The sequence below is a fragment of the Passer domesticus genome, chromosome 8, assembly GCF_036417665.1.
Source record: "Passer domesticus isolate bPasDom1 chromosome 8, bPasDom1.hap1, whole genome shotgun sequence".
In the NCBI taxonomy this organism is placed as follows: domain Eukaryota; kingdom Metazoa; phylum Chordata; class Aves; order Passeriformes; family Passeridae; genus Passer; species Passer domesticus.
The window spans coordinates 26,843,794-26,868,635 of record NC_087481.1 but is presented as its reverse complement, the minus strand read 5'-3'; the positions used below and the strand labels follow the sequence as shown (position 1 = coordinate 26,868,635).

The following is a 24,842-nucleotide window of genomic DNA, read 5'->3' as shown; positions in this document are numbered from 1 at the left end:
GAAATGTTCTTTAAGGTCCCTCCCAGCCCAAACCATTCTGGCATCTAGGATTTATTTTGCCAAAGTAAGACAGAAAACTGAGATTAATATTTAAAAGGGAAAGCAGCACAAGAAGCTGTTGGGATTTCTCAGCACTCCGCATTCCCTTGATCTTCCCAACTACCACCCAAAGCTCATGAGGAAACCCAAATGCTTTTTGTTCCAGTCGACACAGCACAAGAGCAGGAAATAAATGATCCTCCCAGCAGCAATGATGAGCAGAATTCTGCAGTGTTAAATATGTTCTGCAGTGTTAAATATGTTCTGCAGTGTTAAATATGTTCAGCCAAGTGGGGTCTGTGAAAAAGGCCTGGTTTTTCCAAGAAGGAAAGCAATGTCCTAGAGAGAGCTGACAAATGATAATAAGCAGAGGCTGCTGGTGGAAAGCAGAAAATAAACTTCCTTTCTTTTCATTCATCATGCAGCAGGTCCACTTGTTCCCTCCAGATGAACATTCCCAAGGACATCTCCTTCTCTTATCTTGTACCAACCAGGAACAAAAACATTCCTTGCTTTACAAAAAAAAAAAAAAAAAAAAGATCTTCCATGGGTTTATTCAGTCCAAATTTGAACACAGGAGCACAGTGTTAAATGGAGATCTCTGGAGCTGGTTCTCATTTCAGGCCACATTGACCAGTTTGCTCTAAAAAAAACTCTAGCCTGGGACCTGATACTTGGGGATTTTCCTCAGCCACTGTGGAATTTTTACCCCGTGGGTTACTACAAACCTCCAGGGATCACCGGAAAACTAAAATTTCAGCGGTGATGTCAGTTTTCCATCTTACTTCTGCCAAATAAATCCTAAACTTTGGGTTGGGAGGAACTTGAAAGCTCGACTCGTTCCACCCCCTGCCATGGGTTACAGGTTTAGGGGCACAAATGGTTCCATAACCCTTAGGAACATTTTTTGCAGGGAGTTCTGCAGTAAATTCCCAAGTTATTCACCATTTTCAGTGGACACAATCCTGTGCCAGGTGCTCTGGGATGACCCTGCTGGAGCAGGGATGTGGCACCAGATGTCCCTTCCACTCTGATTTGTCCCATGATCTTAAGGGCTTGGCCATAGCAGTTCCTCACTCCCCACTGCACATCTTTAATCCACATTACAACTGGACTTCCCTGTTCTGAGGGGAATAACTGCCACAAGAGAACAGGGCAGTAGAACATGGTGTTTTGGGCTGAAAACTCTGGTGGAAAAATACCCTGACTTCAGATTTCACATAGTTATCAACAAAAGCTCCTGCACCTCTCCATCCCCCCAAAAATGTAATGAGAAGAGCTGGGAGCAGAAGAACAACAAGCAACAAAAAATACAATTAACTTCTGGAAGCCTGTGAAGTTCCATGTCACTACCAGTAAAATTTTTTTTAAAAGCCTCACAATCCAGGCATAAAATGACTTCAAGTTACTTCCTACTCCAAGATAAGAGTTTACAGAGTTTCAGCAGTGATAAAGAGTCCCTTGTGGAGCTCCAGAACCACCCCAGAATTATTGCTTTTCCAGATCTGCAGCATCTCAAATCCCGGCTCTGCTGCTATTTAGAATATGAGAAAGCTCCCCCACTGTTATTTCATGTTCTGGTAGCTCCACAAAATAGCTTTTGCAGTCAGAACCGAGAGGCTATGAAAATATTTAGCACAAGGATGGCAAACATCTTATTTTTATTAGTTTTTCCATCTTAAATGCAACGTGTTCTGATTGCATTTAATTATCATCTGTGCCTGGATGTGCGAGGAGCAGCAGCTGCTGGGATACACTGTAATTTCCATTATTTTAGATAAATACAGTGCAAACATTGATCTGACATTTTGATTTGTTTCCTGAGAGCAGAATTCTCATTTTTTCCCCCAAACCCATCTGCCAGGGCTGCAAAGAAGTTGCAGATCAGGACCCCTGCACATCAAAGCACGGGAAAAATCAGAAAACTTTGCCAAATAATGCAATGCAAACATTTCCACCCCCCATCCCAGTTTTATCCTTTTGTTTGGATTTATTCTCAGACCTGTCTCTGTTAAAACTTCTGGGCTGCACAAAGCCTTGGCCAAAAATCCAAAATGCAGAAATCCATGGGAGGTTTTTCCCACCAAAAAAAAAAAGGAGAAGAAACCTCAGTGGAGAAGAAAATGCAGGAAATGTTCCCATGAGCTTTCCCTGAGGTGAAGAGATGTTCAACCAAGGTGAAGTGTTTAAGGAACATTGAAAAGCTCCCTGGAACCAAGAGGAATGGTTTCCCCCATTTCACCCATTCCCGCCTGGAATAGCAATGATGAACTCACTACTCAAAAGCCCTTTGGGATGAGCTCCTACAGGATTCCAGAAGAAGCAGGAGCTGATCCTGATTAGATCACCTCCAGCTCAGGCTATTCTGTATTTGTACAATTCTGACCCAGCCTCCCTCTCCTTCCCCTTCCCAAAATTAGTGATTTTGAGCTCTCTCCCCACAACCAAGAGTAGGAACAAAGGGCACTGAGCTCCCATGGTCTGATTATTTTTGGAGATGAGTTCTCCAAGCAAACAAGGAATCCAAAGCCAGTGGAGCCCACCCAAAGGGAGCCTTCCCTTTACTGGTCCTTTAACAATAGCTTGGATTCTAACGCTGGAATCTTTCTATCTGCACACACAGCCTGAGTTACTGAGCCCTGGAGTTGAAGGGGCACAGCCAAAGGTCAGAATCCAGGCTCTCCCATGTTCACTGCTGAGCTGAAAAATTCTTTTATTTCACATTTCACATGTGGGAGCCGCAACAAAAGGGAGTCATGGAACAGTGGGGGAGACAAGAACGACATTTGTGCCTCCCTTTCCAGCTGCTATTATTAATAAAATGAATGAGGCTTTATCTCCCCAATTTCTTTGGTAAATAAAACCCCCTTCACCACAAAGCAGCCTTCAAATAACTGCTGAGCAGTACAGAAATAAATGGCACATCAGCTATGATCTTATGTGGGGGAAAAATCCATTATAATTACATTTCTCATCCAGCAGGAACTCTTTTGGAAGAGGCTCCACCTATCCACTGTTTTCCCTGGAGAGGAGAAGATGGATATCTGGCTGCCTGGGGATGAAGCAGGTTGTAGGAAAGCATTTACAGAATGATTTATCTGTTTGATAAACTCCGAGTTCTCCTCCCCAGCGATGAATTCTTTCAGCTTTTGCCAAGGCTGCCCCAGTTTTGTGTCAGTACCACACTGCAGAAAGACTCAGAGAGGCTCAGTAATGATTAGAGGAATGGCAAGAGGAGTAAATCACTGTGAATAGGAGCAGATCCCAAAGAAAGCCGAGCATTCACTGGGAAAATGAAAGGAATTCTCAGGTCAGCTCAACACTCAAACTTTTACAGCCCTGCAGAAGAACCTGCCAGCAGGCCCCTCTCATCCAGTTCCAACAGGAATTTGTTCTGGCAGCAGGGCTTGGCTGAGGACAGAGACACCAGACTTCACTCTTTGGGGGATTTCTGTCTGTATAAATCATCAAATACCCTCCAGTCCCTCCTCTCCTCTGCTGGTCCGGCAACACCTTCACATATTTGGGAACTCTGAAGTCATCAGTCCCAGCTTGGATCCCATTTTCTTTTCCTCCCTACCAAATATTGGCTTAGTTAACCAAAGATTGGGTTTTCCTTGCTGAGAAGGGATGACTTCACCATTATTTATGATTGCATTTTAAGTGCTAAGGTTTATTTCTGCAGCTTTAAAAATAACTGCTCTATCCAGAATATCAAACCACATCTGTCACGAGCCCAATCATCCTTTCATATCCCATTTCATCTTACGATCGTTTCATGAAATAAGTACAAGAAATGTTTAATTCTCCATCACTAATATGGGTAAATAATACTCTTGGAAGAGTTAATTATTAAGACACCATAAAATTAAAATAATGAGCTGATAACAGTGGAAGATTTGCATTCCATTGCCTGGGGTATGACAGGAAAACCCAATTTCTCCAAAAGGCAGGAAAGCCATGAAGCCTGCAGAGGAAAAAACCCTGATTTGACTCCTGCCCAACCCTGCAATACCAGGATGATGGAAACAAAAATGAACAGAACAAAAGCAGATGAAAGCATGAAACAGGAGAGCAAAGAAGAAGCTGCTGCCAGAGGGCATTTTCCCAAACCCCATGGGAAGTCCTGGGAAAGGCAGGCCCCTTGGAGAACAATGATTTGTTGGCAGGCTGTGCAGAAATTCCCACATTGCCATAATTTCTAACTGATTCCTTGGCACATTTCTGTCTTGGGGGGAAATGGGGGAGTGTATGCTGTCCCCATTTGTCAGAGCTGGGAACAGTTCTCTTCTGTTCATTGGGCAGTTTTCTTTATCTCTCCCACAGCCAATCCTCCCTCCAGGAGATCTCTTCTGTTCACGGGCCATTAATTATTAATTGTCTTCTGTTCATGGCCAGTGAGTGTCCCTGCACGGCTGATAAAATTCCATCATCCCAGGGGGAGATGGCTCTGCCCAGGGCAGGAGCCAAGCATTCCTACCTGGATACAATCTGAGCCTGGAACAGCACAGCAGCCTTTGCCCCCTGCATTCCCAGAGGAGCAGCTTTCTCCTGCCCTGCATTCTCAGAGGAGCAGCTTTCTCCTGCCCTGCATTCCCACAGGAGCACCAGGCCCATCTCCAGCAGCCCTGGAGCTCCAGAGGAAAACTCCCCCCTTGTGCAGGGTCCCTGCTCCAGCAGAACCACAGCTGGCACTGCAGGAGGGCTGAGCCCCCATGGGACGGGACTGTGCCACCACCCTGACACACAGGGCTCAGCTCCTGCTCTGACTCTGTTTATCTTTTTGTACTATTGCATTTGTATTTTTAATTTTCCTGATAAAGAACTGTTATTCCATATGTTTGCCCGAGAGCCCCTTAATTTCAAAGTTATAATATTTGGGAGGGAGGGGGTTTACATTTTCCATTTCAAGGGAGGTTCCTGTCTTCCTTAGCAGACACCGGTCTTTCAAACCCAGACACTGAGCTCCCCTGGACACTGAGTGAATGCTCCCCAGTCTCCAGAGCCACCACCTGTGCAGTGAGATGCTGTCTTGGACATCTGTTTGGGACAGCATTTCCAGACCCCTCCAGAGGAGGTTTGGAGGCTCAGGCAGGGCCCAAAGCAGCTGCTCTGAGAGGCAGAACAAGTCCTGGAAGCAGAACAGCCTCAACTGTGTTGGAAAAGCCCTGACTGCAATGGATGCTGTTGTTATCACCTTCCACAGTGCCCCTGGGAGATGCAGAGAGGTGGGAAGTAGCAATGTTATCAGGAATATACTTGGAGAAAGCACTCAAAACTGCCTGGTCCCACACCAGAAAGGAAGGAATTTCCAAGAGGACGCCTAGCAAGGACAGGACAAACCATACTGTGAAAAATCCCACTGCAGGGGCTCATCTCCATCTCTCTAGGTGTGATCCCAGAGCATGACCCCAAACACCCCAAGCAGAGTTCAGCCAAATCTGTGCCAGAGCCTGCCCACCCTGCTAGGGAACAATTCCTTCCCAATGTCCCATCCATCCCTGCCCTCTGGCACTGGGAAGCCATTCCCTGTGTCCTGTCCCTCCGTCCCTTGTCCCCAGTCCCTCTCCAGCTCTCCTGGAGCCCCTTCAGGCACTGGAAGGGGCTCTGGGCTCTCCCTGGAGCATTTCCATTCTCCAGGCTGAACAATCTCAGCTCTCCCAACCTTTCCTCCCAGCAGAGCTGCTCCATCCCTCAGATCATTCATGCTCCTTAAATCCAAAACAAGTCCCTGTTCTCCACAATTTGTTCCTTTTAAAGTATCAATCCCACCAAGCCCTTTCCCTGAGAGGAGGAGGATCTGACTCGCGAGCCCCTCCAAGGGAATTAGTCCTGTTAAATCAGATCCACAAAAAGAGAGGAGAGAAGGGTCACAGGGAGGTGACACAAAGGCGTGACAAAGGGATGACTGCACAGAGCACCCCAGAGCCTGAAGTGACCCTGAGGGAAAGCAGGGAACTGCCCAGGTGGGCAAGCCAGCAGGAGGGAAAAGGGAGATGTGGGAAGTCAGTGCCTGAATCCTTGGGCCAGAGGCTGTGCGGGCACTGAGGTGATGCCTGGGGGAACACAGACAACACCCATGTGCCTGCTTTGCTTTAGATTCAACAGGAAAAACCCCAGAGCCTCCCAGAGCAGCATTTCACCCCATGGAAGGACTCCCATTTGTCTCTGTACTTCAAACAGCCCCACAGACCTTGTTTGTGTTCTCTTATCAACCCCCAGCTCCATGTCCCAGCACATCCCACAGTTTGTAGAAACACACTGCTTCCCAAGACTCCCAGAAACCCATATTCCCATGGGAAATCAAAGTTAGATCCTTCCTTTGGGGGAGCTACCAAGAGGGAAGCAAGAGACAAAGTCACCTTTAAAAATAAAATGCAAATCCCCACAGCTGAAGACACAAATAAAAGGAAATTTGAGAGGGAAAATTACTAAAACAGGGGATGGTTCTCAAAAAGCTGCTTCTTCCCTCTCCATGCCTGTAGAAGCAGGAGCACACAGGGGATTTTTCTTCCCTCAGGTTCTCCAGGGGTGTGCAGAGCTGCAGCCTCAGAACTCACATGCAGCACCCACTGAAAACACAAAACCATGAACCACAAAAGAGTTAATCCAAGGAATTCCCCTTTCCCCCTCTGTCACTGAATTATTTCTTCCATGCTTCATGGGAATGGCACCAACCTTAAAGGGAGGACTCTTTACACCTATGACTAAAGTGTCTAAAAAAACTATTATATTCTAAATTTTATTCTAAAAATATCCTTTTATTCACAGGAGAGCCTCAAACCTGGACACTGCCACCTGATTTCTCCACAGGATATTCCTGCCCTAATCCAACCTGACAGCCTGCAGCTGGGTGGCTCAGCCAGAGGAAACATTTGGGGTCAGAGGTGGGATATCACATTTATCCTCATCAGTGTGAGGCAGCACCCACGCACAGCTCCAGCCTGTCAACACCGCCCAGATCTGAGGTGGAGCTCTCTGAAAACACCTCTCCAGGCTGCCACATTTTAAAATGCTTTCAGCAAAATGTTAGGAATGTTGCAAAGTCAGCAAATGCAAACCTGCAAAAGCGCCACTTGGAAAATTCACAGAATCACAGGGTTGGAAGAGACCTCCAAAATCATCAAGTCCAACCCAGCCCCAACACTTCAACTAAACCCTGGCACCCAGTGCCACATCCAGTCTGGTTTTAAACACATCCTGGGAAATGTTTAGGGTTTTTTCCCTTAAAGAAAAAAAAAGGGAGGTAGCAGACTCATCTATGGTTAATTAACAATAACCTTTTTTGGCACTAAAAACCCTCAATTTGAAGACAAATAATCCATTGAGCCCCTCTCAGAGCAGCAAAATTTTCCCAGGAAAGGGAATATATCCAATAAATAAATTTATTTTCCTCTCACAACTGTTTTCCCTGCAGGGCCAAAAGTTCCAGTGCAGAGTAGTTTAAGGCAGAGCATCTCTCATCCCCCTTTTTTCATTCCCAGTCTCACAGCCTGGAGGAATATTTCTGCTGGAGGTGGGCACAGCAGGGATGTTTAATGCTGCCAGAAATTTCAGCCCCTGATGGGTACTTGTCACATCACATATACATTCACTCCCACCTTCAAAGCACAGCTGTAAGGGAAATTTTTTGGTGTTGCTCAAGGTTTAGGGCATCTCTTGACCCATTTCAGTTAATAAGGAAAAGTTGAGGGGGTTTCTTGCTACTTTTTGAACACAAGGGAATCAAGGGCTGTTCTCAGAGGGCTAAAGGAACAGAACAGAGAGGGTGAATCCAGGGAAATAAAGTGTTTTAAAAAATGGGATGTGGTGGGGCCAGCACCTGAAAGCCTGAACCAGAGACCCTCGTATCCCTAGAGGTGGGAATTTGGCCAGCAAGACACAGACTGTGGCTAAAGTCACTCCAGAATACAAACAAAAAACACAACACCAACAGCCTTATTAGACTTATTAAAAGCAAAGAAGCTCTAAATTCAGGATTCTGCTTGCTGAGAAATTTCAACTTCAGCTCCTGACTCAAAGCTCTGTTTTTTTGTCACTACCAGCTCAAAGAAGAGCAAGAGCCTAAGTGAGGAAGGGAAAAGGAATTAATGAAATGAGGGAAGAAGGACAGAATTTATTTGATTTCTGAGAAAACACCTCTCAGTAATACTGAAAGATGGGTCTCTCCAGTAGAGTTTTGCAAAGAACAGAGTTTTTATTTGGGTTGATTGTGTTAATAATTGACACAGAATGATGAACCAAAATGAGCTCTCATAACCTATTTGATAATGTCCTCTCCCATTTCCATGACTTCATCATCACTCATTGCATTATGTCTAAACACAGACTATAAACTCTCCATAATTGGGTTTGCAAAGCATTATGCATATTTAGGGAGCTATCTAAATAATCTTAAATTGAGTTACAAAGCCAAGGGAAGAGCCAAGTCGTGCCCTCACACACACAGGGCTGCCAGGAGAACATGGAAAACCTCAAGTGCCAAAAAACCACAAAATCTGGTTTTGATACACATTGGTTACACACTCATCACCACAAGGCTAAATAATGACCATAAAGATGATAAAATCTATCAGCAGTAAAGGGTGCTCATCCTCAATACCCCAAACCATGCTGGAAACAGTTCTGCCTCTAAATCCCCCCCAAAACCCTCTCCAGGGAGTGGGAAGAGGCTGAGCAGGAAATAAACACACCTTGATTCCAACATGTCCTGTTCTTTGAGGTTTTTTTTCAAGGGATAGCATTGAACACAACATCCCAAGAGCAGCCAGGCAGCAAAAACCCCATGAGCAAACCTCTGCGTGGGGGGAATTTGGGAAACAAGCACAGAACTGCACAGGGCAAATCCTCCACATTTCCACTAGGAAGAAAATACTATTCAAGGATTATTTTAAAGCAGTTTTTTTTTTATCATCAACAGAACAGATTGTTCACCTCAAAGTAGTCTCTGTATTCAGAGGACTGAAAAACTTAAATCTCTCCATGCAAACCTTAAATCTTTCCATGCAAACCTTAAATCTTCCCATGCAGTGCTGGGGGTGGAAACACATAATTCAAAGAAAAACCATTTCAATGTGCAAAATTCAAAACTATGAAAAACCAGAGGAATTAAACCTGTGCCTTGAGAAAGGACTTAACCTTAAAAGGACAGAAGCTTCAAGTTGTTTTGGGAAACCAGTGAGGAGTATTTGCAACTATACAGCATGAGGAATTTGGCAGGAAAGCTTGTTTAAAGGATGGCTTACTGCCTTGGAAAGATTTTTGTTTAAAAGAACAATTTAAGATATTAAAATATAGATGAGCAAGTGAAAAGGTGTTATCTGGCCAAAATGTTTGAGTCCACCAGATAGTTCTGGTGAGGAGCAAGAAGAATTTGATAAGCTTTTATCTATTGTGGCACCAAATCACAGCAGGAAGGAAAACAGGGATATTTCCCTGAGAACTCAAGATCAGCCACTCTGGATGCACACGAGCCTTGATCCAGCTCAGTAACTCTGACAGCTGACATGCACTTCCTTAGCAATAAAAAGCACAAATATACACAAAATATGTTCAGTTTGACACGTGGAGAGCGAGACAACCTGGAAAACAGACAAGACCAAACACAAGGAGCTGGGATTTTGGAAAGGCAGAGCATTGGCAACATCTGCTAGAAGATTTTTACAAAGCTGAATGAGAAACCCCAACACATCCTGGGACACAGCATATGTGCTGGAGCAGAGGTGCTGCTCTTCCTTTGTGCCCAGGATGCACCAAAACCATTTTCCATCCTCCCAAGCACAGCTCCTGTGGAGAACCCCATGTGCTGTGCCCACATTTCCACCTGGGAGGAGGCTGTGAGCACCTTCTCCCTGCTCCACAGCCACTTCCCATCTCCATTCCTTCTGTTAAAATCCTCATTTATCCAGCAAACTGTCACCTCCAAGCACCGAACTCTGCTTAGGGGAGATTTGTTCCAGTGCAGGGTTAACAGCTTTCACCTCCTTTCTTTAGCCAGGCAGGCACACAAATCCAGGCAGAATTTTCCAGGCAAAAGCAGTCCACACAGTTTTTAAGCAACCATATTTAGACAACCTCTTTCTCTGAAACCGTTTTTCCCACGAAAGGTTTTGTCTCCAAGTGTTGAAAAAAAAAAAAAAAAGAATAAATAAGATCTTTCCCAACCCTACCTTCCATGACATAGACCAGGGAACCCACATCTCCCTCCTTGATGATGCAGCTGTCCTTGCCATACTCCACGGGGTACATACAATCCACAATCTCCTGGATCTGGGACAATTCCAGGTTCTTCATGAAGTCATTGTCAAGGATCGCTTCCTTTATTAGCTCCTTGGACCTGGGGCACAAACGAAAAAAAAAAAAAATAAAATCAGAATTTTCCCTAAAAATGTGCAGAGATGTCAAAGAAAAAAAATTACAGAAATGTGAACTTGCAATTGTTTTTTGTAAATAAGCTTTAGACACGTCCAGCATTGCAATAAAAATAGATCTTGTGGAATTGCAAAATCCTCTTTTAGCTACAAGTTTCATGTCTACAGTAACACAGCTACTTAGAATATCGTCCATACACAAAACTGAAAGGAAGCACAAACAAGAAGGTAAGGGATTTATTACTTGGTTTATTACATTTTCTATTAATTACACAAACTGCAGCACACCAAAGGGTGACACTGCATGGATTCTCTGAGTATTTATATTATAATCACTACAAGAAGCATTTGGCACAAAATCCCTAAATCCACTTGTGCAGGTGGACAACTGAGAATGTTAAATCCTGATCTAGACCAAAAGTGAAGCTCCTAAAACACCTCCAGGCTGGACAGCAGCTCCTCAGCCCTTCACTCCTCACCCTGGGGGCTGAACTGTTCCCTGCAGAGCCTGAGCAACCAGGAGGGTTAAGCTGTTGGAAAGATGAATACAAAGCAAAGTTTTCAAAGAAAAACACTTTAATGGGCCGTGTCTTCTCGAAAAAGAGCCAAAGTGGGACTTGGGAGACCCAAACTGTGGGGAATGAATTTGTAGAGAATTCTCAAAGCCTGACAGGTTTACATAGTGTGTGTTTGTACATCTCTGTGCAAACTTTGAGATAAGAAATGCTGACTCAGAAATGCCATGGAATAGGACAGACATTGTTGAGAGAGAGAGAAATTGAACAATTTTCAAAGGAGGGCCTTACAAATAAGACTAGATACTTTGGAGAAATAGAACTATGAAAAATGTATTATAGTGTATTACAATTAAAAAATAGTTAGCTTCTGATTGTAATAACATTAACTATAACACCTGTATTGTCTCACCCTTCTCCTAAGACTGAAAACAGAATAAAAGTTTTTTTTAAAACAGCTCTCAGTTACCCCATCTCTAAATCCAAAAAGAGTTTAATCTGACACCAAACCACCACAGTGTCACGTTCACATTTTCTGAAAAATCCCTTCACCCAGGATTTTTCTCCTGGGAAGCTGAGAAGCCTCAGAGAAAAAGGAAAACAATATTATCTCATTTGCTTCTCCTGTGTTTTGCTTCTTTAGACTGTGGTTGGAGATTGTGAGTTGTTTTGATTCAATAGCCAATGAGTGCCAAGCTGTGTTGGACTCTGGAAAGAGTCACAAGTTTTCATTATTATCTCTTTTGCCTTCTCTAAGTATCCTTTCTGTATTATTTAGTATAGTACAGTTTAGTATTAATATAATATAGTATCATAAAATAATAAATTTGCCTTCTGAAAACATAGAATCAAATTCATCATCCGTTCCTTCCTACCATGAAAATCCCCACAAATAAAATACCAAAGTGCTTGCACAGGGTCAGAGCAGCTCAGGGTTCCACCCACCACGCTGCCGGCTCGGTGATATTTAAGATTCTTTTTATTCCTTTGATAGTTTGGAGGTTATTTCAACACAGCTCATTCCACTGGACACCAGAGGCCACCAGAAGTGACCCTACTGAAGGGCAGGAGGGGACAGGACCAGGCTGCCCAAGGATGTGGCAGTCTCAGGGTGCCACAAAATCATTCCTGGGAATCAGAATCTGCCCTCACACCCATCCCTGGCTGCCTCTCCAGCCCCTCCTGTGTGCAAATAAGGACCCCCAAGTAAACCTGCACCCAGGGCATGCCTTCCTTTCATCAAAGCTGGGGATTTGTGAGGCTGACCAGGCACTGCACAACCCCATTTCCTCCGTTTGCCAGATGCTGTGCTTGATTCAGCTCCTGACTGCTCTCCTGTCAGCCACCCCAAATCCTCCTAACAACGAACTCCTTATTGCTCTTGCCCAACTGGCCACCAGAGAAAGCCTAATTAGAGCTTTTGTGTTCATCATGTCAACCTGCATTCTAATTCCTGGCTTTTATTTCATTCCAAAGCTCCAAATTTATTTCATTTCTCCTTGATGGAGTCAGGATTTCAAGTGGAGTTGCTGCAAAAGTCAAAAGACCCAGAAAGACTGTGGGGAATTCCTGGCCCAAGTCAAACTTCTCTCTGGATGTAGAGATGCTCAGCACAAAACAATGCTCTCCTTGTTGGAACTGAACACAGGAAAGGATTTGAGGAGGAGTTGGGAAATTTGGTCCAAACAACAGCAAAGGAACAGGAAAACTCAGTTGGACTCAATGAGCATAAAGGTCTTTTTCAACCTTTATGATTCTAGTTGGGGGAGAAGCAGCAAAACAGACCCAATGTGAACAAATTTATGGAATTCAAGAGCTTAATATATTATCAATATTCTATTAATAATAATAGAATATTATTTCAGATGTGCAAGAGAACATCTGAACCACCTGATTCAGTCTCTGTCCTCAACACAGGAACAATCACAGCAAGCTCAGGGAGCCCCAGGTCATCCAAACCTTTTAACCACCCCACAAAATACATCATTGTGAAGGAAAACACGTTGGCTGTGCCATCAAGGAAACACAGCTTCATCTCTGCCACATCTGAGCATCCTAAAATTAAATACCCACAAGGAAAGGGCTGGGTAATAACTCAGTCATGCTTGAATGTGAGCAAAATAGGCTTTATTAGTAGGGATAATTGGTTAAGATGAGGCTTGGACTACAAAGCCTGTGAGAAAAGCACCTCCAGCTGCCCTTAAACAGTGCTGGCTGGAGGAACAAAACCACCTCGCAAGGCAGCTGCTTATTTATGAGAGGATTTCATAAAACCCCAGACTGCTTTGGGTTGGAAAAAACCTTAAAAATCATCTCCTTCCACCCCTGCCACCACAGACTAAACCATCCTCCATAGCCTGGGAGCTCCAAACCCTTCCAGCAGGAAATATTCCATCCATCTTTCAGAATAGAGTAAGAAAAAAAAGCAGAGTTTGACACACTTGAAAATAAGTTGGTCCTAAAAATACAACGTCAGAGCTACAAGCAGAGCTCCTCTATTGTTCCCTGTGAGAGAATTTTCATCACTCTTAATAATTCAGAAAAATTATTCATGCACTGTGGCTTGCCAGTCCCACACACTCACACATGCCAGGCTTTCAGCAACTTCCACGTTATTTTATTATTATTATTATTATCTTGGCTCTCCCTGTAATTCACAGGAGCCATTTCAAATAAACAGGCTTTTTTCTGTTGTGTTTATTCTTATGTCCAATCCCAGGTGGGACAAGCCCTCCCAGACCATCAAGTCCAGCCTGTGCCCAATCCCCAACTTGTCACCAGCCCAGAAACACATGAACCTCAGAGCACATGAATGAACCCCTAGTTCCCAATTATTCAAATAAAAATTTATAACAAATTATTCAAATAACAAATGCTTCTCCAAACAACACCATTCCTTAAGCATCACCATTATTTCGATACTGCAGCTATCCCACACATGTGAGTACAGGAATCTACCCAGTAATACAGACTAAAAAATATTTTAAATGGTTAAAAATCACACTCCTGCCACAGCAAGTAAGTGCTTTAAACAAGATACAGCTGTTCCATTACCTCTTATTTTCCAACAGCATTTCTTCTGTGCTTTCTGGTTCAGGTTTCTAATAGGAACAACACAAAACAAAATAACCCACAATATTTGTAAGGCAGCAGGACTGTTTCCAAATGAGCTTGTCTGAAGGAGGAGGATTTCCATGAATATTTACTTAGCCCTGGAGTGGATGTCTCTGCCTTCAGAGGGTCACTCAGAGTAGAAAGCAGTTATTGCCATCTTTCCTCTCCAGAGAAAGCAGCCTGGCACCAAGCCATCCCTGTTTTCCTGAAAGATTAATGACCAAATGTGCTGGAGACTTGATGAAGAGTTTAAAAAGAGGGCACAATCCTCTGTGATACATCCTGTCCCAAATCAGTTTAGGTCCATCACGGTAATTAATAAGGCAACAGGAGGAAGAAGCTAATTGCATTCGAATTTGCAGAAGTCATGCAAAAAGAACCTTAACAAGTTTGCTACAAATACATTTAATGCATAAAAACCTGGTTGTGCTGTCTCTTAGGAGCAAAGCACACAGGGGGTGTCCATCCACCCCTCCCAGTGCTGTACTGGGGTGCTCTGCTCCCCCAGCTCGACCAGAGCCAGTCACCAGCACACCCAACAAGCCAAGGAAATTCAGTTTTTTGTCCCTCTGCACAGAAGCTGTGTTGAGCTGTGGAAAGCCTTATGTTAAAAGGTTTGCAGTGGCCACAAAATGCTGAATTTCAAACCCTGCTATGAACATCCACTGGCACAAAGGCAGGAAATAAATAAAAATTCTGGTTTGTAACAGATGGGAAATAAAAACCCTGAGATGAGCCCCAGCAGGGTGGGGAGCTTAAGAGAGGGGGGATTCTGCCCCTGTGCCCAGCTGAGACCCCACCTGCAGAGCTGCCCCAGCCCTGGGGCCAGCACAGGAGGGACCTGGAGCTGCTGGAGAGAGCCCAGGGAGGCACCAGGATGAGCAGAGGGATGGAGCAGCTCTGCTGGAGGAAAGCCTGGCACAGCTGGGGGAGGAGAAGGCTCCAGGGAGAGCTCAGAGCCCCTGCCTGGGCCTGAAGGGGCTCCAGGAGAGCTGGAGAGAGACTGGGGACAAGGGATGGAGGGACAGGACACAGGGAATGGCTTCCACTGCCAGAGAGCAGGGATGGATGGGGTATTGGGAATTAGGAATTGTTCCCTGGCCAAGTGGGGAGGGGATGGAATTCCCAGAGCAGCTGTGGCTGCCCCTGGATCCCTGGCAGTGCCCAAGGCCAGGCTGGACAGGGCTTGGAGCAGCCTGGGACAGCGGAAGGTGTCCTGTGGCAGGGGTGGCACTGGATGGGATTTAAGGTCCCTTCCAGCCCAATCCTTTCTGGGATGCTTTGCAGTGCCTGCAGTAAAACAGCCAACCCTGCAGCACAGGCTGTTGTTATCCTGACAGCAATTCCCATTTTCCAAGGAACACAAGAAATGCTCGTCCCAGGCTCTTCCCTCAGAGCGAAAACAGCCATGGTCCCCACGCTGGGTTTGTACCTTCTGGCATGTACAATAAATATTAGAACACAAAGTTATTCTTCATCCCTAAAGGGCTCGTTTCAATGTGGAAAAGCCACTTGCTGGCTTTTAAGGAAGGGGAAAATTTAGGAGCAGATGGAAAAGCTTCTGACAGACCCCTCCAGGGATGCTTCCAGAAACAAAAGCCCTCCCACCAGACCCTGTACTGGTGCAGCCCCAGTTTGGAGCCTGCAGGAACCTGAGGGTCAAGGGGAGCTACCCAGGAATCACCTCCCAGGGAATCTGCTGCTGGCAAGAGCTGGTTAAACAGAGGTGGGTCCGGAAAAATATAAGAAATTAAGAGTTCAATTTAAAGACTAGAGACACAATTCTGAATTTTAGGGTGTTTAACACCACAGCTTTGAAGCAAAACCACTTGAAACTACCAGTAAGGAAAATGAAAAGCATGGTTGGACAGGCTGAAAGATGCCTGGAAAAAAAAAAAGGGAATAAAAACACACTTTGGAGTGACAAAATAAGCAAGAGAATTTCTTTAGCTGTTTCCATCTCAAAACTTTGAGCAAAACTTTTCAACATGCCAATACTAATGGGAGGAAGGAGTATTTTTTTCTGATGTTTCCCCCATCAGGAATTAACAACTACTACTAATAACCTAAATCTCCATATTTAGGAGGGAAACACCCACAGGAACTTGACCAAGCAGACAGAGAGAGTTCAAGTTTACAGAAGTAAAAACACAGGGTCCTGGGAGAGGAGAACTTCTTACTTACTCATACAATAAACCCTGCTCAAAGCTACCACAACCAGTGGCACCTTTTTTGGTTGGGTCATCACTGCTGTACAAATACAAATTATTTGTAGAAATTCATGCCCAAAAGCACTGGGTTTTCGGACCTTCCAAATCCCGGCCCAAGGAATTAAGTTGACTTCAGAGATGAAAATTGTGGAAGAAAATGTGCAGCCTCTGCCCCCGAATCTGAGAAGGGATATGAGAGTCCAGCCAATCCCAACAATTGTTTAAAATCCACACCGTGAAATGTTTAAAAGTGTTTACTTCTACAGAATGTGGCCATGGAAAAAGAATTAAAAAAAAAAAACCCTTCCTTAAAAAGGGATAACACAGCCAAGGATTGTGCCTGCTCCAGCTTTCCAGAGACCATACAGCAGGACAGCACAAAGTGTTAGATTTTTTTTTTTAAGCTGTCTCCAGCTGTGTCTCCCTTTCCAAAGGGGGTGCCCAAAAAGCAAAGTTTCCAGCAGGGATGGGGAAGCTTTTTGCTCAAAGCTCACCTTAGTGAGCTTCTAACTCTGTTTTAAGCCTTTGTGCAGTTCAAAGAGTAGGCAACACTAAAACACACACTCAGCTCTGCAATAGAACCCCAGAGTGGTTTGGGTTGGAAGGGACCTTAAAAATCACCTCCTTCCACCCCCTTTGGGCTGTCCCAGACACCTTCCACTGTTCCAGGCTGCTCCAAGCCCTGTCCAAACTGGCCTTGGACACTTTCAGGGATCCAGGGGCAGCCACAGCTTCTGTGCCAGGGCCTCACCACGTTCGCAGGGAAGAGTTTATTCTGTCTATGAAACCTGAATTCCCCCTCTGGCACTCTGAACCCATTCCCTGTGTCCTGGCACTCCAGTTACTGATGCAGGGTCCTTCTCCAGCTCCCCTGTGTCCCTTCAGGCCCTGGAAGGAGCTGTGAGGTCTCCACACACCCTTCCCTTCTCCAGGCTGAGCATTCCCAGCTCTCCCAGCCTGGCTCCACAGGGAAGGTGCTCCAGTCCCCTCAGCAATTTCAGGAGTTGCTCCAACAGTTCCAAACCCTCCTTACATTGAAGTATCTGCAGAACTCATCTCCTGTGGCCTGGCCACACATCCAGAGGTCCCAAACTGGCAGCTGAGGACCACAAAGCCTTCAGTGATACCAAAAAAAAGCATCATCAAGAGACAGCAGTCCAAACCTGTTCCCAGCACTCCTCCCTTCCCAGCATAACCCTTCCCAGGGTTGCTGTCAGCTCCTAGGTTCCCATCTAAGAACCAGAGGTAAGAAGCAGAACTTCCAGGATGATTATTCAATCCCTCAACCACCAGCCTGAAGCCCACACCCTTCAAAGCAGCTGCTTTTGCAAGCAAAGTGAAATTCTTGGTGGCAAGGCAAGGTGGAGGGTCCTCCCTGAGGGCCTCGAGTGCCAAAGCTCCCAGAGCAGGAACAAACCCCCAGCACAGGGCATTCCTGAAGGGTGAAACGCTGGACAATGCCTTCAAATCCCAAAACCTGCAAGGGAACAAATGGATCTCTTCATAACTCACTCTCAGGAGCAGAGCAGGAGAGAAAGCTCAGACCTTTGGGTAAGGTCTGGGGCTTGTTTGAGCTCCAGTACCATTAATAGCTGATAACTGTGCATTAGCTGTTTGTTTTGGCTCTGGATAAAGCCCACTCTGGATGTTCCTTCAAGGGAATTTTAAATATAACTCCAGAGAGCTATTCTTGTCTCAGTAACTGGGAATAGGAGTAGGATTCAAGTCTGGGACCGAGTAACATGAAGGCCTTTAAATACACTTGTGGATTTTCTTTACAAGGCTTCCCATTCCCACAACACACAACCCATCTTCAGCTTTTAGGGGAAATTTCTGAGCAGGATCTTAAGCATCTCCAGTGTAGCTGCTCCTGAAAAGCTGGATGGAAGAATGTTCCTCACAAGAGCCCACTCAAATTTTTAACCAAAATGCCGATTTAAAAAGAGGTTAAGCAACTCTGCCCTGATCTAAACCTGTAAGCCAGGAAAATAGCTTCCACATTTCCAGGTTTTCCTGCACTTCAGTACAACTTAGAGTTGCAGAACCGAGTTGCTCTGCAGAGAATGTTGCTCAGACAGCTCCACTTAGGATTTCTAAATATATCAGTACACTGCTGTTCATTATATCATATTTTGGCATTCGACATTTAAAAAGAAAAATCATTTCAGCAAAAAAAATATTCAAATCCCCTTTCACCTACGCTGAAAATTGTTGTTGGTACAAAAATACTGTAGGCAAGAGTTGGTTAACTTGCATTTTAACATGTCTCACCCCACAGATCTTAATTTACCGCCCTTTTTTAGGCTCCTATTTTCCATCCTACAAAACCCCAGGTTTAGATACCAGAAATGTTGGCAGGCTCAGGCAGGAGAAGAAGTTGGCTCTTGCCAACACAGTTTGCCTCCTCCTGCACTCTCTGACAGCTCTGAGGAACTCCCACATGAGCTGCATTTGGAGAAACCACTACCAAGCCCTCGGAGCAGGATTAAGCAGCTCCTTGATTACCTGAAGTAAACAGCAGAAGCTTTGGGCAGCTAATGAGAGGTGAAAACACAAAATCAGAGAAACATTTGGGCTGGAAAAGATCTCCAAGGCCATGGAGTGCCAGCTGTGCCCAATGCCCACCTTGTCCCCAGCCCAGAGCACTGAGTGCCACCTCCAGCCCTTCCTGGCACACCTCCAGGGATGGGCACTGCAAAGCTCCCTGGGCAAGGCCTGAGCACCCTTTCCATGCAGAAATTATTCCAGAATTTTTCCAGAACATGTAGCAAAGTCATGGTAGAGGGGGATGGGTGTCTCTCAGGGATGCCTGGCCAAAACCAAGCAGACTTCTGAGGGGTGTTAACCCGTGCATTTCTGAGTTTCAGCACTCACATCCAGCACAGCTGTGCCGGAGCCTTCTTGCACCTACAAAAATAGCAGAGAAAACACATGCCCCCATATGTCTCCACACCCAGGAACCCAGAAACAACCCAAATTCCTCCAGAAGGAGCTTGGTGAGCAAGACAGAGTCACAGAGACCCAGACAACACATCCTGAAGGTCATGATGATCCATCTTGGAAAGAACCATGGAGTTGAAAGGCAGGAATTTCTTCATCCATCAAACCATTGTCCATGTGGGCTTCCAGTCCTGGCAGCTCCAAGCAGCGACCCCTGACTGGAGGCAGGCATGAGGAGTGGAGCTAAATGGCAGCTCCAACAGTTGCCCCAAGTTTGTCAGTGCCTTTGGAGGCCTGTGTGGCTCCCTGGGGAAAAATGAAGGTGTGGGCAGTGAGCTGCACCCAGATTCCCTGGAGAAGGGATGTACTGATGGCCACCAGGGAGATGGCTTCACCCTGGTGCAACGGGCAGGAAATCTGCCAAGGGGATGATAACCTAATTTACACAGATGCAGAAATCCAATTAGAGATCCTCTGAGCAGAGACAGCTCACTCTGCTCTCCTGGATTAGAGGCTGAGAACACGTCAGGAGCTCCTCCAAGTGCACCGTGGGCCAGGAGAGATGGATGTGCTCTGCAAAAACACTTTGCTCCTCCCTGACAAAACACATCCACAGGGAATGCTGTCACAGCCAGGGAAATATAGAGCTGCTCCAGTGAAAGTTCAGGAGGGGGATTCACAGGAATTGTGATGGATGGGGAGGGGAGAACAGCGACAGAGATTTCACATCCCTCACTCTGATTCACCCAGCGCTCGTGATGGATGGGACTGTCACCAGGGAAGTTCCATCAGCTCTCTCCAGCCTGGAGAAGTCCCTGGCTGAAATGCCATAGGCGTGTGGCAGCGGAATGCAGACAGTGCTTGGAGCCTCAGTCTTCCAATAAATATTCCCGAGGATTTTAGGGAGAACTATTTCTTCCTACTTCACGAGTCAGCAGGAGGCCTGACATTTGCAGGGAAGCTTTGCGACATAAATATTTGCAAAATGTGTGGCATCATCCAAATAACTCCCCACTGACAAGCACCAAGGAGCAGACAGGGGAGACAGAAGGGCAAGATGTGCCTCCTCCCAGAAGGGTCACTCAGGGATACAGCCATGGGAGCACATCCTGCAGGCTCTGTCTAGCCTGCCAATAAACCAGATTAGAGCTGGACAGGCACCTTGTGGCGAGCAAGATGAACTCTGAGCAGCCACACAACTTGATAACATTTAACTGGAGAAAGAGCAGCAGCAGGAAGCTCAGGAGGTGTCTGAGGAAAAGCAGGGGGATGGGGCTGGGAGCAGGGCAGTGCTGCTGCTGCTTTCCTTCCGCCCAAAGGCAGGTGGGGGAGAGGTTGGCACATCCCAAATATTATTTTCTCATTCCTATTTCTACTGCATGAGCACTGACCGTGACAATGCCACTGAATTTTGAAGAATATGCCAACAACAACTGCTCTGCACAACTCCTAAATCCAGGGAACAACAGGGACAGGAGAAGGGGAAAGGGCCTCAGGCTGGGCCAGGGGAGGCTCAGCTTGGACAGCAGCAGGAATTTCTGCATGGAAAGGGTGCTCAGGCCTTGGCAGGGGCTGCCCAGGGAGCTTTGCAGTGCCCATCCCTGCAGGTGTGCCAGGAAGGGCTGGAGGTGGCACTCAGTGCTGTGGGCGGGGGGGATGCCTCAGGTTTTAGCTTGTGTATTTTTCAGATTCTGTGCTGCTTTAGTGTGTGGGGTTGGGCTTCATATTAGGGGATGGTGAGCTCTCTGCACAGAGCAGGGAGAAAAAACAATTCCTGCTCTAGCTGGGGACCAAGGACAACCAAATTTCAGGCCCAAGAGCACAAACAATGGTGGACTGAAAAGAGAAAAACAAAATTATGGGACTTCATAACCTAAAGCTATAATTGGACAATTAGCTCCAGTATGCAAATGGAGCAGAACTGATCACAGTGACAGACCCCGTCACCGGGTGTCCATTTTGTGACCATTTTGGTTCACCTTGGGTGCAGCCCTGGCTGGGCTCTTGTGCTGCCCAAGGTGGATCCATGGAGGAGATCCTTTCAATAAATCCCTGATTTGTTCTTTAATTCTGTCCACCCTCTGCTCTAGGTCAGCCTTCTCAAGGCATCAGGGGACAAGGTGGGGAACTCAATGACCCTGGAGATCTTTCTCAACCTTGACAACTCTGTGGTACTAAAACAAAACAGGGTTTTGTTCAGAAATGCTCTTGCTCCTCCTGTTGTAGGAGTTCCACTCAGAATCCCCTGGTTCTGATGTTGCCTTTGGCTGTAACCAAAAAAAACCCAAACTCTGAAGCAGGAGGACGCAGCCCTCAGCACTGTCCTCATGGAGGGGAGATCCCACAACCACAGAAGGATGTCCAGCACAGCAGGAATGAGAGCAGCACAAGGCAAACACCTCCAGAAAAACCTTCTTACAAAAAAAAAAAAAAAAAAAAAAAAAAAAAAGCACAACCCCAGGCATGGATAGCTCCAGTTTCAGGGCTTTCAAGGCTTCATAAAATCTTGGATTGTAAAGAACAATCTGTAGGGGGCAATGGGTGGTGGGTTGGGGATTCAGAGAAATTTTCCTAATTCCCATAAACCATATGAGACAAACTCCAGGGATACCTGCAATCATGCAGCCACATGTAAGCACAAGACAGAGAGAACTTAAAGGAAATGTTTTGAACAGTAATTGTGACAAATGTGCTAGGAAAAAGCAGGCACCAAACTCTGATGGAAGGCAAGGAAAAATTAAGAGCTTTGAATTTGAAGGACTTTAGGAAACAGCCCTTTTCTTTGATCAAAGTAACTATCCTCCAGAGGCACTGAATGTTTCCAGGAATTTCAGACTGGAAAGATACTGAAGGGCAACTGTCCTATTTGTGGGAAATGGGAAGATATTTTTGACCAAGTAGTAACCTCACACTGCATGGCATCACTTGTCCTCAGGGAATGCTAATGGGAATGGACATACAGAGGAAAAAGAAGGATGCAGCAACACGAAAGGTGCTGCCCAAGAAAAGCTAAGGAATGGCATGGAGAGTGTGAAATCACAGAACCAGTTGGGCTGGAAAAGCCGTCCAGGATCATCCAGTACAAGCTGTGCCCAATGCCCACCTCATCCCCAGCCCAGAGCACTGAGTGCCTGTCACAGCACATGTCACAGCTGAGACAGCCAGGACACACAGAATATCACAGACAGTATCAGAAAGCTTCACCCCACACACAGTAACATCTTACCGGGTCAGAAGGCTTCAGGGATCTGCTCACACACAGAAACACCATAACAGTTCAGAAGGCTGCAAGCATCTGCCCTTTTCTTCAGCCCAACCTTTTATCCCCTCACGCTGATGCAGCGCACCTGTGTGCCCTCTGCTCTGTGTGATTGGTCAGTGCCCTGGGCACCCCACGGCTCATTAATTGCAATATCAGTCACCTGTCCTGCACAGCTGCAGCCCACTGGGGATGAGGCTCAGCCCCAGCCCCACTCCCAATCACCACACACTCTGTGCCCACAGTGCCACCTCCAGCCCTTCCTGGCACACCTGCAGGGATGGGCACTGCAAAGCTCCCTGGGCAGCCCCTGCCAAGGCCTGAGCACCCTTTCCATGCAGAAATTCCTGCTGCTGTCCAAGCTGAGCCTCCCCTGGCCCAGCCTGAGGCCCTTTCCCCTTCTCCTGTCCCTGTTCCCTGCCAGCACAGCCCAACCCCCCCTGGCTGTCCCCTCCTGGCAGGGAGTTGTGCAGAGCCACAAGGTCCCCCCTGAGCCTCCTTTGCTCCAGGCTGAGCCCCTTCCCAGCTCCCTCACAGGGCTCATGTTCCAGACTCTGAGCAAGTTTTGGAGGTCACTCACTCTGGTCTTTAGGAGGCACTGTGACCTCCTGGAGCCTGGCAAGCCAGAATCCCAGTGTGGGATCTGCTGAGGTATTCCCAAGGGAAGGCTCTCCCCTTTACAAACATGGCCATTCCAAGGAGAATCAGGAGCAGCACTTGTTTCTGAGGACAGGCAGCAACAGGCATTAAGGCACACGGTTCTTCTGCCTCCCTCAGCAAGCCAGCAAAGTCCCAAAATTTACAGTTCAAATGTGCTGCCATGCTGCTGCCCAGGTCCTCAACAGAAAACATTTGGTTCACAGGAAAGCTTCACACAGGGCACCAGAGACAAGAACCAACCACATCTCAAGGCTGAAAACTGTGACAGAAAAAACAAGGCAGAGGAGGGCAGAGAATTAAGTTACCTTTATCTGCATCACATGAGCACATGAGAAAATGAAGTTTGCTCCCATAATGTACTGCTGGGACTGCTCTCCTTCCCTTGCACTACTATCCTGCACTTAACTCTCTCCTTTTCCACCTCCCTCGTGTCTCATCACCTTCCCACACCATCTCCCAACTCCAAAATTCTTGCTCCCATCGCAGCAACTCTGGCTCGTGTTCCTTTTTTCGTCTGAGTGCCTCATTTGACATTCCTAGTGCAGAGCACCATGGATTTCTCTTTCCCTTCCTTCCGCCATCCTCCCAAACGCTTTCTCCCCTCCTGCAGGTTCCTGCCCCTTGCTGCTTCACTGCTCTCATGGGGTAGCTGAGCAAATAGCAGCAAAACAAATGAGAAAGCTGAGCCCCAGGCCAGGAGAAACACTCAGGTAGGAATGGGGCTGCAAGGAGCCAGAAGGACCCCAAGGGTTTAATGTGGCAGAAGAGAAAAGGAAGAAGGAAACAGCAGATTTGCCCTGGATGAGATTTAGGTGGAATATCGGGAAGGAATTGTTCCCTGGCAGGGTGGGCAGGCCCTGGCACAGGGTGCCCAGAGCAGCTGTGGCTGCCTCTGGATCCCTGGCAGTGCCCAAGGCCAGGCTGGACAGGGCTTGGAGCAGCCTGAGACAGTGGAAGGTGTCCCTGCCATGGCAGGGGTGGCACTGGGTGGGCTTTAAGGTCCCTTCCAGCCCAAACCCTTCTGGGATTCCATGACAATGAAGAAAAAAAATCCCACAAAAAAAGCAGAACAGGACATCAGTGCCTCACAAAGAGACAGAAACGGCGTTTCTTCCAATACAGCACATGTGGGTTCCAGGGAAACAGCTCCTTTCCTCTGTCCCAAATGTTTCACAGGACTAGCAAAGAAACCTTGTTCACTTTCTGGAAAGCACTGCTCCAACTCTTCCTCATGTTCTGAGTCTGTTCCATGCTCCGCAGGCTGTGTTGAGGAAATATTTACATGAAGGAATACACAGAAAGAGCTAAAACGAGATGGAGAAAACGTGCCTGCCAAGGAGCAGAGTTATTTCTGTGGAGGAAACAGGAACTACTGGAGGGAACTGAAATAATTCAAATCCAGTTTAATCCCAACAGGCCCAAAAAGTGTCATTTAAAATTTAAGTGCATTTTAAAGATGACATTTATTAAAGTCAAAAGCAGGCACTAGCTGTTTGCATAAATGCTAATATCCCATATATTCAGGAGTGCAGGTGATTGGAAAGATTAGACCAAGCCTGTGTTAAATACTGGAAAATGAAATTAACTGGCACTGGAATTCTTGGAAAACACACCTTCCTTTAGTGAGTTTAAGGAAAAAAAAATCCAGCTTTTCAAGTCAGTGAGAAATCAGCACAACTTTGAGCATTCTTTTTCAAAATCTAAATGCAGCCTGCTCTTCCAAAGAGCAACAGCA

At 46.2% G+C, this 24,842-nt stretch overlaps 1 protein-coding gene across 10 annotated transcripts in view; it reads right to left on the bottom strand.

Annotated features, from left to right (window-relative positions):
* Positions 1-24,842, bottom strand: part of PRKG1 (protein kinase cGMP-dependent 1) — a 368,725-nt gene that overhangs the window by 293,551 nt on the left and 50,332 nt on the right. For 6 of the 10 annotated variants that reach the window (XM_064429924.1, XM_064429923.1, XM_064429930.1 and 3 more), the window contains exon 2: positions 10,209-10,375. In XM_064429924.1, the coding sequence (XP_064285994.1) occupies positions 10,209-10,375 (167 nt within the window). Of the gene's footprint in view, positions 1-10,208; positions 10,376-13,978; positions 14,026-14,130; positions 14,244-17,281; positions 17,320-22,414; positions 22,546-24,842 lie in introns of those variants that run through there. The other 4 variants (XM_064429928.1, XM_064429929.1, XM_064429927.1 and 1 more) reach the window with 4 other exon arrangements.